This window comes from Castor canadensis, chromosome 9, assembly GCF_047511655.1.
Source record: "Castor canadensis chromosome 9, mCasCan1.hap1v2, whole genome shotgun sequence".
NCBI classification, from domain to species: domain Eukaryota; kingdom Metazoa; phylum Chordata; class Mammalia; order Rodentia; family Castoridae; genus Castor; species Castor canadensis.
The window spans coordinates 84,342,284-84,358,267 of record NC_133394.1 but is presented as its reverse complement, the minus strand read 5'-3'; the positions used below and the strand labels follow the sequence as shown (position 1 = coordinate 84,358,267).

At 37.6% G+C, this 15,984-nt stretch overlaps 1 protein-coding gene across 1 annotated transcript in view; it reads left to right on the top strand.

Moving 5' to 3' along the window:
• The window catches only part of Cds1 (CDP-diacylglycerol synthase 1), a 72,977-nt gene that overhangs the window by 24,680 nt on the left and 32,313 nt on the right, over positions 1-15,984 (top strand). Inside the window, exons 3-4 of the mRNA XM_074041855.1 lie at positions 11,260-11,356; positions 15,404-15,501. Of these exons, the coding sequence (XP_073897956.1) occupies positions 11,260-11,356; positions 15,404-15,501 (195 nt within the window). The remainder of the gene's footprint in view (positions 1-11,259; positions 11,357-15,403; positions 15,502-15,984) is intronic.

The following is a 15,984-nucleotide window of genomic DNA, read 5'->3' as shown; positions in this document are numbered from 1 at the left end:
TAAAAATGTCGATACTCCCCAAAGTAATCTACATGTTTAATGCAATTCCCATCAAAATTCCAATGACATTCATTAAAGAGATTGAAAAATCTACTGTGAAATTTATATGGAAACACAAGAGGCCACGAATAGCCAAGGCAATACTCAGTCAAAAGAACAATGCAGGAGGTATCACAATACCTGACTTCAAACTATATTACAAAGCAATAACAATAAAAACAGCATGGTACTGGCACAAAAACAGACATGAAGACCAGTGGAACAGAATAGAGGATCCAGATATGAAGCCACACAACTATGAGCAACTTATCTTTGACAAAGGAGCTAAAAATATACGATGGAGAAATAGCAGCCTCTTCAACAAAAACTGCTGGGAAAACTGGTTAGCAGTCTGCAAAAAACTAAAACTAGATCCATGTATATCACCCTATACCAAGATTAACTCAAAATGGATCAAGGATCTTAATATCAGACCCCAAACTCTTAAGTTGATACAAGAAAGAGTAGGAAATACTCTGGAGTTAGTAGGTATAGGTAAAAACTTTCTCAATGAAACCCCAGCAGCACAGCAACTAAGAGAAAGCATAGATAAATGGGACCTCATAAAACTAAAAAGCTTCTGTTCATCAAAAGAAATGGTCTCTAAACTGAAGAGAACACCCACAGAGTGGGAGAAAATATTTGCCAATTATACATCAGACAAAGGACTGATAACCAGAATATACAGGGAACTTAAAAAACTAAATTCTCCCAAAACTAATGAACCAATAAAGAAATGGGCATGTGAACTAAACAGAACTTTCTCAAAAGAAGAAATTCAAATGGCCAGAAAACACATGAAAAAATGCTCACCATCTCTAGCAATAAAGGAAATGCAAATTAAAACCACACTAAGATTCCACCTCACCCCTGTTAGAATAGCCATCATCAGCAACACCACCAACAACAGGTGTTGGCGAGGATGCGGGGAAAAAGGAACCCTTTTACACTGTTGGTGGGAATGTAGACTAGTACAACCACTCTGGAAAAAAATTTGGAGGCTACTTAAAAAGATGGACATCGATCTACCATTTGATCCAGCAATACCACTCTTGGGGATATACCCAAAAGACTGTTACTCCAGAGGCACCTGCACATCCATGTTTATTGCGGCACTATTCACAATAGCCAAGTTATGGAAACAGCCAAGATGTCCCAGCACTGACGAATGGATTAAGAAAATGTGGTATCTATACACAATGGAATTTTATGCAGCCATGAAGAAGAACGAAATGTTATCATTCGCTGGTAAATGGATGGAATTGGAGAACATCATTCTGAGTGAGGTTAGCCTCAACATCATTCTGAGTGAGGTTAGGTCTTTTGATGTTTGGCTCAAAAGACCAAAAATCGTATGTTCTCCCTCATATGTGGACATTAGATCAAGGGCAAACACAACAAGGGGATTGGACTATGAGCACATGATAAAAGCGAGAGCACACAAGGGAGGGGTGAGGATAGGTAAGACACCTAAAAAACTAGCTAGCATTTGTTGCCCTCAATGCAGAGAAACTAAAGCAGATACCTTAAAGCAACTGAGGCCAATAGGAAAAGGGGACCAGGAACTAGAGAAAAGGTTAGATCAAAAAGAATTAACCTAGAAGGTAACACCCACGCACAGGAAATCAATGTGAGTCAATGCCCTGTATAGCTATCCTTATCTCAACCAGCAAAACCCCTTGTTCCTTCCTATTATTGCTTATACTCTCTCTACAACAAAATTAGAGATAAGGGCAAAATAGTTTCTGCTGGGTATTGAGGGGGAGAGCGGGAGGGGGTGGAGTGGGTGGTAAGGGAGGGGGTGGGGGCAGGGGGGAGAAATGAACCAAGCCTTGTATGCACATATGAATAATAAAAGAAAAATGAAAAAAAAAATAAAATAAAAATGAAATGGAGGCCTTATGACCTACAACCAGACAAGATAGGTCAGAGTATTTCTGTATGGCCAACTCTAAAACAAAAAGGTGAGGAAAGATTACATTTTTAGTTTCTATGACCTGCTTTGGAGAAGAGAACTTCTAGTTTTTATAACCTGCCTTACAGAGGAAAAAAAAGGTACAGGTGAAAAGAGGGCAGGGGAAGGTCAGAGAGAAAGAGAGATTTAGCTTTTTGAAGCCTGTTTCTAGGGCTAAACTAACCCAACATTATTCTATCCATTAGAAAATAAGGCTGTGGGAGTCATGAGCCCAGAACTGCATATGAAAACTGAAAAATATGTATAACATCGTAAAAACCATATTGAATAGATTGGTCCAGAGCAAAGTTTTCATATTTTTTGAACCAGTAAAGCAAATCTATGTCATCTTTTATTGAAAGCATGATTATTATTTTAATAGTTTTTGTTCCCAGTTGTTTTTGTGACCTAGTTCACAGATGTACCTTTGCTTTAAAATATCATCAGGTCTGTCTCAGACCTGAAATTTTTTTTGTTGATGTCCTGTAAAAATGATGCTGTATCCCCATGTGTTGTTTGTAGTAAGATCTTCCTTAGAAATGATTTTTTTGGTACACAATAACAATAGCAAATAATAGCTAGTGATACATATATATATATGCATATATAATGTGCATAATAAAAAATGTGCTAGGCTCACTCCAAGCACTGTATACAAGCCACTTTATTCTCATAGCAGCCCTGCATCGCAGTTATAGTTATGCAGTTACTGTGAGGATGAGGACCCTGAAGCCCAGTGATATGATGTAGCTAACGTGAGCCACATTCCAAACGCAGGCATGTGGCTTTAGTGCATGTGTTCTTACCCACACTGTTCATGCCTTTCATTTTTCTAAAAATGAATAGTAGATAGTATAACAGTTTCAATCTTCTCAAGAAACTTCTCTACAGAGGTTACACGAATGTTTCACACCTTGTGTCGTGTACATTTTGTAGGCCCCTTTTTAATGTGATACCCAAAGAGACTGCCTTGCAGAGACTTAGACTTTGTAGATATATAGGATTAAAAGCCCTAATCACCTAAGAAACTTACAAGAATTTTAGGGGGAAAACCCTGTAATCTTCCTACTAATACATTGGTACTTGCAGTTACTGATACTTGGCAGTACTTAGGTGTTTACTCTTTGAACATTTTCTGTTGTGCAATTTAAATGGACGTGTGTAACATAAAAATGGGATCATACTGTTTTCTACCTTGCCATTTTCATTTGTGGTATTATCAGAAGCAGTATTTCATGTCCTTAATTATATTCTGAAACATTTTTAATGTTTGTGTGATAGGTTCCATTGTATGGTTATCATCCAACTTATTCAACTTTCCAACTAGTGCTGGGCATTCAATTTGTTTCTAAATTTAATGATGAAAAACATCTCTCCATTAAACATTTTCTTTGTAGCTAACATTTTTTAAAAATACATGATTGCCTTAGGATAAGCTCTTAAAAAGTGACATTGTTTGGTCAAGGTTCAGACTCATTTTTATTTTATTTATTTCTTTTTTAAAAAATTTTATTTATTTATTCATTCATATGTGCATACAATGTTTGGGTCATTTCACCCCCCTTCTCCCCACCCCCTTCCTTCTCCCCCCCATCCCTCGTTACCTGGCAGAAACTATTTTGCCCTTATCTCTAATTTTGTTGAAGAGAGAGTATAAGCAATAATAGGAAGGGCCAAGGATTTTTGCTAGTTGAGATAAGACTAGCTATACAGGGAGTAGACTCGCATTGCTTTTCTGTGCGTGTGTGTTACCTTCTAGGTTAATTCTTTTTGATCTCACTTTTTCTCTAGTTCCTGGTCCCCTTCTTCTATTGGCCTCTGTCACTTTAAAGTATCTGCTTTAATTTCTCTGCATTGAGGGCAACAAATGCTAGCTAATTTTTTAGGTGTCTTACCTATCCTTATATCTCCCTTGTGTGCTCTCACTTTATCATGTGATCAAAGTCCAATCCCCTTATTGTGTTTGCCCTTGATCTAATGTCCACATATGAGGGAGAACATACGATTTTTGGTCTTTTGGACCAGGCTAACCTCACTCAGAATGATGTTCTCCAATTCCATCCATTTACCAGCGAATGATAACATTTCGTTCTTCTTCATGGCTGCATAAAATTCCATTGTATATAAATACCACATTTTCTTAATCCATTTGTCAGTGGTGGGGCATCTTGGCTGTTTCCATAACTTGGCTATTGTGAATAGTGCCGCAATAAACATGGGTGTACAGGTGTCTCTGGAGTAACCTGTGTCACATTCTTTTGGCTATATCCCCAAGAGTGGTATTGCTGGATCATATGGTAGATCAATGTTTAGATTTTTAAGTAGCCTCCAAATTTTTTTCCAGGGTGGTTGTACTAGTTTACATTCCCACCAGCAGTGTAAGAGGGTTCCTTTTTCCCCGCATCCTCACCAACACCTGTTGTTGGTGGTGTTGCTAATGATGGCTATTCTAACAGGGGTGAGGTGGAATCTTAGTGTGGTTTTAATTTGCATTTCCTTTATTGCTAGAGATGGTGAGCATTTTTTCATGTGTTTTTTGACCATTTGAATTTCTTCTTTTGAGAAAGTTCTGTTTAGTTCACTTGCCCATTTCTTTATTGGTTCATCAATTTGGGGAGAATTTAGTTTTTTAAGTTCCCTATATATTCTGGTTATCAGTCCTTTGTCTGATGTGTAGCTGGCAAATATTTCCTCCCACTCTGTGGGTGTTCTCTTCAGTTTAGAGACCATTTCTTTTGTTGAGCAGATGCTTTTTAGTTTTATGAAGTCCCATTTATCTATGCTGTCTCTTAGTTGCTGTGCTGCTGGGGTTCCATTGAGAAAGTTCTTACCCATACCTACTAACTCCAGAGTATTTCCTACTCTTTCCTGTACCAACTTTAGAGTTTGGGGTCTGATATTAAGATCCTTAGTCCATTTTCAGTTAATATTGGTATAGGGTGATATACATGGATCTAGTTTCAGTTTTCTCCAAAATGCTAACCAGTTTTCCCAACAGTTTTTGTGGAAGAGGCTGTCTTTCCTCCATCGTATATTTTTAGCACCTTTGTCAAAGACAAGTTGGTTATAGTTGTGTGGCTTCATATCTGGGTCCTCTATTCTGTTCCACTGGTCTTCATTCTGGTCTTCGTTCTCTATTCTGTTTCACTGGTTTTTGTGCCAGTACCATGCTGTTTTTATTGTTATTGCTTTGTAATATAGTTTAAAGTTGGGTATTGTGATACCTCCAGCATTGTTCTTTTGACTGAGTATTGCCTTGGCTATTCGTGGCTTCCTGTGTTTCCATATAAATTTCACGGTAGATTTTTCAATCTCTTTAATGAATGTCATTGGAATTTTGATGGGAATTGCATTAAACACGTAGATTACTTTAGGGAGTATCGACATTTTTACTATGTTGATTCTACCAATCCATGAGCATGGGAGATCTCTCCACTTTCTAGTCTTCCTCAATCTCTTTCTTCAGAAGTTTGTAGTTTTCCTCGTAGAGGTCTTTCACATCTTTTGTTAGGTTTACACCTAGGTATTTGATTTTTTTTGAGGCTATTGTCAATGGAATTGCTTTCATATATTCTTTCTCAGTTTGTTCATTATTAGTGTATACAAATGCTAATGATTTTTCTATGTTGATTTTATATCCTGCTACCTTGCTATAACTATTGATGGTGTCTAGGAGCTTTTGAATAGAGTTTTTTGGGTCTTTAAGGTATAGGATCATATTGTCTGCAAATAGGGATATTTTGACAGTTTCTTTACCTATTTGTATTCCTTTTATTCCTTCTTCTTGCCTAATTGCTCTGGCTAGGAATTCCAGTACTATGTTGAATAGGAGTGGAGGTAGTGGGCATCCTTGTCTGGTTCTTTTTTCTGAGGTTTTCCATATCCTGAGTTGTTTCCTCTTTAATGTTGTCTATTTTCATCCTGAGTTCATTTTTCTCTTTATTAATCGTGTTCTTTGTTTCACTTTGGTGTTTATACAGTACTTCTATGGTTTTATTTCTTCTTGTGCTTTCTCAAATTCTCTATTTTTGTTGTCTTTGAATTTCTTGAGTGTCTCCTGTACATTTTGGTTGACCATATCCAGTATCATCTCTATAAAATTCTCATTGATTACCTGTAGGATTTCTTCTTTTAGATTATTCTTGTGGCCTTCATTGGGTTCTTTGGCATAGTTTATCTTCATTTTGTTGGAGTCTGGATCTGAGTATCTGTTTTCTTCATTTCTCTCTGGTTCCTGTACTAATTTTTTGCTGTTGGGAAACTGGTTTCCCTGTTTTTTTCTGTCTTCCTATCATTGCCATTGGTGTTGTTATTGTCCCTGTAACTGTGTGCAATTAAGTATTTTCTAGCTTGTAATAATAACAATGGTGATATTTAGAATGGAAGGGTGAGAGGAGAGGGAAAGCAAAGAAGGTAAGGAAAAAGGGAAAAACAAATACACAAGTAAAAAAAAACAAACATTAAAAAAAAGTTTCAAAGATATAAACAGGGAGAGATAGTGTACTAATCAACAGTAAGCTAAACAGGCATTAGAGAGAGAGAGGATTGAAAAAAAAATCTCCATGTTCAAATTAATAATTTTGGTGTTAGTCCCTCAGCCTCCAATCCTGGAGATGGTTTCTCAGAAGTAGTTCTGTCATCTCATCAAAGGCAAAAAAAACCAAAACCAAAACCAAAACAGAACAAAACAAAAAGAAAGCACCACAAAGTGTCCCAAGTTCAAATGCAATACAGTTTCAGTAAGGTATAGTTCAGTTGTTGTCTCATCAAAGGAAGAGAGAAAAAAAAAAGAGTCTGGATACAGTAATGTGAATGGTATCTGAGGCTGTGGCTCATCTGCCCGCTGCTGTCAGCCTGCTGTTGCTGGAGGCGTTATTTATGCAGATCTCAGGAGTGAGCTTAACACTCACCTGGCCCTGCAGGCTTTGTTTTTTTAGAGTTCTCCTGGGTGTGACCACCACTGTTACAAGCTTTCCCCTTTCCATACACACTGGGGGAGGTGACACTGCACCAGCTTTCTCAGGCCTGCGTGTTTGTTTACAGTTCATGTGGGAAGTGGGTCTTCCCCCCTCTCCTGTGGAGTTTTCCTCCCACCACCACTTTTACAAGCTTTCCCTCTCCTGGTTGCTAGGTGGGTGCTACCACTCCTGCCTTTTCTGGCCGGCTTGTTTATTTACAGTTCTGTAAGGGATTTCCCCTCCCCCACTCTTTAGCACTCAAGGATCCCCTCCCTCTTTGCTAGTGTCTGTTTTGTTATTGCTTATTATTCAGTTTTTCTTTTTTCCCTGGGTGGGGGTTGGTCTGACCAGGGGGCTATGCTGATCTGGCCCAGGGTTGTCTGTGGGAGTACCACGTGCCGCTTAGCTCACCTTGTGGTCTGCATCTTCACAAGCCGTCTGGGCGCTAGCATCTGGCAGCAGCCCAGGAGCCCTCCTGGTTTCTCTGTTTAACATGAAGTGGACATGCTATGTGCGGGCTGGGGATGTAAAGAAGTCAAAGTTTTGACTCTTCTCAGTGGTTTTTCCTGTAAGGTGTATATCCAGTGTCTCTCCAAGATTTTACTTTAGGAGGCACGCTTCCTGCTTCCTCCCTCTAGCCACCTTCTTGGAATCTCTCAGGCTCATTTTTAAGTCTTCAATATGCTCTGAAATAGGGAGGAGGCAAAGGTCTTCATTCAGCTGACCAGTTGTGTAGATCCAGTTCCTGACCATACAGCCTGTCTGGTGCTTTAGAGCTTTATACTACTATCTTCTTTCTCTGGGAGACCCTGCACACTTGTATCCACTTCTGGTAGATGGGCTTTCTCCAAGATCCTGTTTATGCTTGAGAGCTATCTCTGGGTCCTCATTCCTGTCTACAGTGAACTACTCGGCAGTCCAAGTTCTTGCTGACTCATGATGCTTTCGCCTCTAAGGCAGTAATTTAATTTTTAAAGTATTTTCAAAATGAAAGCCACTTATTAGTTGTAGTAACAGTAAGAGACTTTGTGTACCACATAAGTGATTTGATGTGATGAAGTATGTGACCACTTACGATGATTATTTTTTCTTTCCATGCTGGGGATTGAACTGAGGGTCTTGTGCACTGAACTCTATCCCCATCCCTCAGATGATTACCGTTAAGGATGCTGCTTAATTATGTACTTGAAAAAAAACTCTTTTGTAGCTTATAAGTGTCCCAGGGATACTGAAGTAGAATGAGCTTATTTATTCAAAATAATAAGGGGGTGGCACTTTGGTGTAATGACTTGGACCTAAGTTTAAGTGTGTACCTCATGATCATTGTAGTATGGTAAAGGAAATTCAAGAATTTTAAATTCAAACCCAGATCATTCCATGGATTTTAGCAATTATGTTTTTCCCCCACATATCATTCTCTTTTGAATTCAGTGCTTTACTGTTGACAGACAGATTTGGGTTATAGTATGCTATGGTTTGAATATGTTCCCCAAAATTCATGTGTGGGAAACTTAATCCCCAGTGCAGCAGTGCTGAGAGGTGGGACCTGATAAGAAGCGCTTAGGTCCTAAGGGCAGAGCCCTCAGTAATAGATTAGATGAATAGGTGTCATGACTAGACAACACTGTTTCATGGGAGTGGGTTGATTATCACAGAAGTAGGCTTGTAATAATTGAGTTGGCCCCTTGTTGCTTGCTTGCTCTCTTGCCCTTTGGCCTTCTACCATGGAGTAATGCAGTAACCTCACCAGATGCCAGAATTTGGTACTAGATTTCCCAGCTCCAGAACTGTAAGAAGTAAATTTCTGTTCTTTATAGGTTTTCCAGTTTTTTAGGTATTCTGTTATAGTAGCAGAAAATGGACTAAGTCACATTATCAATGGATATATACATTCTACTTAAGCATGTGTTAATCTTCTGTGTACATAAGTTTGTATTACATATTCTTGAAAAGTTTGTAGGCGAACCATTTAAAGTAAGGAAATTAAATGTAATCTCCATTGGGAGAGGAGAATTTTTCTGGGAGGGGAAATGCTTATTTAATAAAAGACAGCTAAATAGAATATGTCCCTTGAGAGCTCAAGTTTTCAGTTACCATGTAATTTGGGGATAATATGAAGACAGTGGGTTTCCTGTTTAAAATCTCTGTTCTCAACAGCTCGCATTTGCTGAAGCTCAAAGCCAGACATGAGCAGTATCTGGACATTGTTAGTAACCATCTGGGAACTGATTTCTAACACTTCTGTTGTGTGCTCTTCTCTAGAAGAAAGCCTGGATAATTTTGTGTCATGATTCATTTATAAAACAGGGCTAAGTATACTGCTGGGTTTCATATGTACAGGACAGGGTAACCATCAGTGGCTGGCTTAAGTCCCTTTATTTACCTCTGACTAGCTTTGTGATTTATTCAGTTTCCTAATCCATTAATGAATCCACAGATATGTCTATAAAACTTAAGTGGAACTTTCCACTGTAGTATTTGACTCTATACATGTTTTTAGATCAATCTTAAAATATATAGTCTAATGAGAACTATTAAAGAGTAGAGGAAATAAAGTGGAGTAAGTTCAATTTGAGTACCTTGAGAGAAACCTTGGAAGCTAGAAAAAAGTGTATGGATTTAATGTTGCATTTTTAGATCCCCAAGTGCAGAAATGACATGAAAAAGGAATATTTGAAAAAGAAATATCTAAACTATGTAGAAGAGGGGTAGAATGAGAATCAGTGGTAATGGTGCTTGCCTAGTGTGCAAGAGGCCCTGGGTTCAATCCTGTGCCATTACAAAAAAAACAGGAGGTAGAGGCAGGAGGATCACAAGTTGTAGTCAGCCTGGGCAAAGTTAGTGTGACCTTATCTCAAAAATAAAATACAAGCAAAAGGCTGGGGGCAGGACTCAAGTGTAGTGTACTTGCTTACCATGCTTGAGGCCCTGAGTTCAATTCCCAGAACCAGGAAAAAAAAAATGAAAAACAGTCAGTGATACAGTTAAGACTTGTGTATTTCAATGTACATAAGAAATGAAAACAAAAGCAATTACATAGGCTAGTGATAGCAAGCAAGGAATGTAATCAATATTTCATAAATGGATGAAATCAGCTAATATTTCCATTATAAAAAGGGAATGAGGACCTGTACTTATAGTATATATGTTACTAGACTAAGTTGAATCAGAATCTTTGTAACATAATTTAAATGCTATTATTTGAATTAGTAAAAATCTTAAAGAAAAACTAACAGTTTTAGATTCATAAATCATCCACATATAGGTACATTCAGAGTTTTTATTTATTTATTTTTTAAGATAGGGTCTCATGATGTTGTCCAGGCTGGCCTTGTACTCCTGGACTTAAGTGATCCTTGTCCCTCACTCTCTTTGACTTGCTGGGACTACAGGTATGTAGTACCTGGCTTTAGAAATCACAAGATGATTCAGAAGTTCTCATCCACATATTAGAATCATACTGGATTTTTCATACAGCGGCTGCCAGCATTTTTAATGATGTGGTCACATAAGGCATACTGGGGATGAAGTGTGAGACTCCTGGTGTGCGTGTATGGAGGGAACTGTCAGGCAGCTCAGGGCCTTACAGTAGAGGGATAAGAGGGATCAATTCTTAGCCTGGCAGGAGCTGGCCATTGCACCTGCAGGGATGCTCTGCCCTACGGAAGAAGGAAAGACCTAAGGCTAAGAAAGTACTTTTCTACTTAAGGCTCTGCCCCTAATCATAGAAAGCAGGCAGCACTCTGTAAGCAGTAGAAAGAAGTGTCCTAGGATTTGTCCTCACCCTCAGTGGTCAGACTTTGTTAATACAGGGAACTTGCTCCTTAATTTCTCTGAATTGCTGCGCTCCAGTTTCAGATCTGTATTATCCATTCGTTATTGTTTTTGTTAACAGGCTGTGCTATATATACCGACTTCTTAAACCATTAGTGTTCTTATCTACCATGCTTAAAGACATAGCTTCTTCTTTTCTAGGACTTTTGCACCTGGCTGTTCTTGCCCTTCACAGGATTCCTGGTGGGATATTTGACGTTCACATCCAGATTGACTACCTAACTCCCTAACCTTATGATTTAATCCCCTTCACATTTAACACCAATTACTTTCTTTGTATAACATAATTTAACACTTTTAGTTCTCAGTGACTGCTGTTTGTTTGCATTATTATTATATGAAATGAAGAAAATGAAGTAGGGTTTCTCAAAGAATAGTTAGGAAAATTCCTAAGTCTGGCAACTCAATACTGAAACCACACACGAAACTTGAAGAGCACACTAAATACTAACTTTATAAACATTTTCTTTGTAGGTGGAAAAACTGGTGGATTCGAGGAATTCTTACTCTAACTATGATTTCATTGTTTTTCCTGATCATCTCTATGGGATCCTTTATGTTGATGCTTCTTGTAAGTGTTTGACTTTTCGTGTCTCTTGCTTTGTGTTGCAACATTTATATATGATTAAGGTAATTTGAGGATGTACTTTTTAAAAAGACTCAAGACTTTGTAACTGCAAATCAATTTATTTTATTTGATCATGATGTGTAGGGTTACATTGTGGTATTTACAAAGGTTCTTATAATATATCAACTGTATCATACTTGAATTCACCTCTCCACCATTATTCTTTATTTCCTCATCCCCCCATTTGAGAAATACTTTCAACAGTTATCTTTTTTCTGTTTACATTCATGTGTACACAGTATTCGCACCATATTCACCCTCTTACACCCTTTCCCCACCTCCTCCCACTGGTATCAACCCCTTCTCCCCCCCCCCCCGCCCCCGCCACCCTCCTGCCCCCCACCCCAGGCAGGACCTGTTCCTCCCTCCTGTTCTCTAACTTTGCAAAAGAAAGGAAAAAGAAATTACATTTTTGCTTAAGATAGCTACACAGGGAATCATCTTCTAGTTCATGAAATGATCTGGACTAATCTTTTCTGTTTGCAAATATTCATTCAATGTGTTCATTCAGCAGAGACCTAGTAAACATAACAAACCTACCTGTATGTGTCCAGCATTAGATATGACAGAGATACACATGTAGCTCCCACATACATATGATTGACCTCTGACTTCAAGGAATGCAGTGTGATGACTGATGATTAACTAGCAAGAGGGATAAGTCTTACAACAGAACATGTTGGAAAAGAAGAGTAGTCCAGTCTGAGGGAGGAAGGGCTTCCAACACAGAATGCCAAAGTTGAGTTATGAAGCTTCCAAGGTGGTGACTGTGTGGGCAAGGCATGGGGGTAAAGACAGTGTGGTTCATTGGAAGATCTGAAGTTGTATATGCACTGACATTTGGTTCTCAGTTGGTATCATTTTATATATTTTTAAAGTCTTGTTTATATTCATATTCCTAATCAGATCTTTTATATTTCAAGAAGTAAATGATAACATTGCATTTACCTTGCTGGCATTTGCTTTATAATGTCAGCACCCAGCAATGACTAACTCAAGGTAGTTTTATTAAACTCATTTCCAGGAAATGATAACTACTATTAGATGGCACTCACACTCTTGTTCCTCAAAAAAGAAGCTTTCTCCCTCTTAAAGCCTTCTGTTCAGAGTGCTTTAATTGTTGCAGTCACAGCTTGGAGTCATGCAATTTCTAAGCAATGTAGTTACCAAAGCTAATTTGCATTTGAAGGCAAATGTGAACATATAAAATATATTATAAGAGGGCCACCTATCTTTTTGGAAACCACTCTAATAGTTGTTAATTTAGATTCTATAATTTACTTTCAAACTGTGTTTAATTTTTTCCATTGTGAGAGTTGAAAAAGTATATTAAAGCTATTTTCAAAAAAAAAAAAAATCTCCCTGTCCCTAACGCTTTATGATTGTAAAGCAGGTGCTCTATGGCTTGAGCCACACCTCTAGTTCACTCCATCCCTGTTATTAACTACCCAACCCAATAAGTGCTGCTGCCATTTGATAGGTTTCTTTTCACCCTTCTTTTCTTTTCATTGTGCTTTAGAAACCATAGTTGTAATAATACTGTGACTAAAATTTTGCATCCTTTCTTAAACTAAATAAATATCTTGCCAAAAGCTTGATGTTGCACCACTGTCTTTTTTTTTTTCTGGTCCTGGGGCCTTGCTCTTGCCACTTGATCTTCCACTGAGAAGAACCCCCAACCCCAGTTCCACCATCTTTTAACTTCCAGCTTGAATAGATTCATCTAGTTACTGGGATGTAATGCATCATAAATTATTTAAATCATTGCACTATTTTAAACAGGTTATGTTCTGTTTTTTTCCTTATTGTGAATAACAACATTTTGAACATGTTAGAGCATAAATAAGCTCCAATTTCATATATAAGATTATTTTCTTAAAATAGATTCCCCAAATGGAATAAGCAATAAAGGGGCCTACAGTTCCCTGAGTATGCCTCATCCTCACTTGCAGCCATGACTCTGCCTTTTCCCCCTCCTTTGTCCCAGGTGCTGCCCACCTTACCCCAGCCACTGGTCTGTGTGCCTTTATGTACATCCATTTGGCTACTTCCACATGGCGTTAAAGTCATGTCCTTCTTCCCTGGTAGACCATACCACTGTGAGGACTGGTGTCAGTGTTATTTCTGTGAGTCCTCAGTAACTACAAAAGTTGACTCTTAAGTATTAGCTGTTGTTTTTAAGGCCCTTAACACTTTAATTGGGTCAACTGAGAGCTAACAATTACATTGCTACCAGCATTGATGGCGTGGAGTATCAGTTTCTATGTAATCATTCAGCCATGTATAATATGTATATATTTTAAGGATTTGACTCTAATGTTTTGAATTTACTGTTTTCCCAGAAGTTCTACTTTAATTCTCCTTGCAAGCTATAATTGATGAACATATAAATATATATGTGCTGTTTAAAACCCTTTTCCCCTCCTCTCAGTAAAATACCATGTATAGTGCTAATGGATGTTCTCAAGAAAATGTGTTTTTAGAAATTGCATCACTGCATTTGATATTTTAAAAGCTCTTTGGTTCTATAAATAGTGTGGCTTTGCCATTTTATATTAACATTGAGCATTGTCCCGTTCTGTGATTATTTTTGCTGAAAAATAACTAGATATTATACACAAAGATTATTTGAAGAACAGCATTTAAATGTACTCCTGTCTTTCTACCACATTTAACAGCTTTTTCCTCAAGTACTCTTTGTTGTACTTAGGTATAATAGTTCTTTCATCACATGGTTAAGTGGGCACATTTACTTTTGTAAGTGTGTGATTGGGTATCTAATAAGTGTAACGGGGAAAATGTAGCTTAAGAATATCCTGGGAAAGCTAATTTGTGGAAATTTTAGGATGAAATTCCAGAGTATGTCCTCAGGCATGAATTTGGTAAGCTGTTTCACATAGTAATATTTTAGACTTTAAGGAGCTGCAAATGAATCTGTCACATAATTTTTTATATTTTTCAGTTCTTCAAAATTATAAAAATCTGTTCTTAGCTCAGGGGCTGTGCAAAATTTGCAAGCCCCTAGTTGTGCTCCTTAGGGGTTGAAAAGGATCTGCTATAATCCCAAAGATTTGATATTCATGATGATAAGTATCTATCATACTATTTGCTCCTTGAGTCTTAGAATTGACTTCAGACAAGCTTAAATATAATGCTACTACTTGAGGAATTACCTTCATACCTTCACCCAGATCACTGGATGCAGCACTTTGAAGGGCTGCTAAATAGAGCACCAAAAAGGAATTTATAGATATAAATCTTCTTACTGACATGAGTTTAGGACACTGTGCGAACAGAAGTGCATGCACTCCGTTGACACCAGAGTGTCTGCGAATGTAAAAGTCTGCTTAGGATTTGCCCTCTTGGCACTGCTCAGACCAACCAGCATTGTTGCTGGCTGTGAGAAAGTTGGTGCAGCTGTGGGAATGGAAAGACCATTCCCAGTACATGGGTTGACTGGGTAGGAGACGTTTTAACTATTTGTCCTGATGCTATCTTTATCCTTTGTAAGTCTGCCAAAATGTATGGTTAAAGATAAATACATGCAAGCAAACTTGCATGTGTGATCAGTTTTCTAGGGTAACTCATGACAAAAATGGAAAAACTAAACCTGGGCATGGAAGTGGAGGCAAGAAGATGATGAGTTGGAGACCACTCTGGGCTAAAAACAAACAAACAAACAAAAAACTCTGTCTCAAGAAACAAAAAGGGAAAATATTGGGCAAAAGTTTATCCACCTTGAAAATGAAATAGTGATGATGGAGAAAGTCTAGTCAGCAGGCTAGACTATACCCCTCAAACTTTAAACTTCAGTGCCAACTTCTACCTTGGGAAGTATCTATCAAACTTTTTTGAGTAAAACATCATTTTGCTTAAATGGGCATCACTTGATTTTAGAGACACTGAGTGCTTCATCTTTGCTATTGTCATTTAGAATGATTACAGATGGGCAGAAATGTAAATGTGTGTAATGTCTTCTGTTGGTTTCAGGTTCTGGGCATCCAGGTGAAATGTTTCCACGAAATTATTACTATCGGTTACAGAGTCTATCATTCTTATGATCTCCCATGGTTTAGAACACTAAGCTGGTAAGTAAAACTGAAACTGTTTCAGATATGCAAATCTAATTCATTTCTAAAGTTTGTAAAACAAACATCCTGGCTGGTCAGTACCCATTCAGTTTATGTTGTAGGTTGACTTTGGAGAAAGATAAATCAAAAGAATGTAATTGAATTTTGAAAAGAAGAAAATGATCTTAACTGTAAGACAGTCTGTCTTATATCTCATATTTTAGTCTTTGTAGAGATTTCTAATTTATGATGAATATATATATATATTTTTTGTCCTTTTTTTAATAAAAAGCTCTAACCATTGTATAAGACACATTTTTATTTCAATTTGTGATAACAATTTTATCAATGTTTACTTATAACCTTTATTTCTCATCAGTTGACATGAAAACACAAAATATTTTATATATAAGAGCATGTAAAGTTAGAGAAATATCACTAAATAATTTTAATGTTTGAAGTTTTATATATTTTAAAATCTTTTGGGTACTAAGTCAGGCA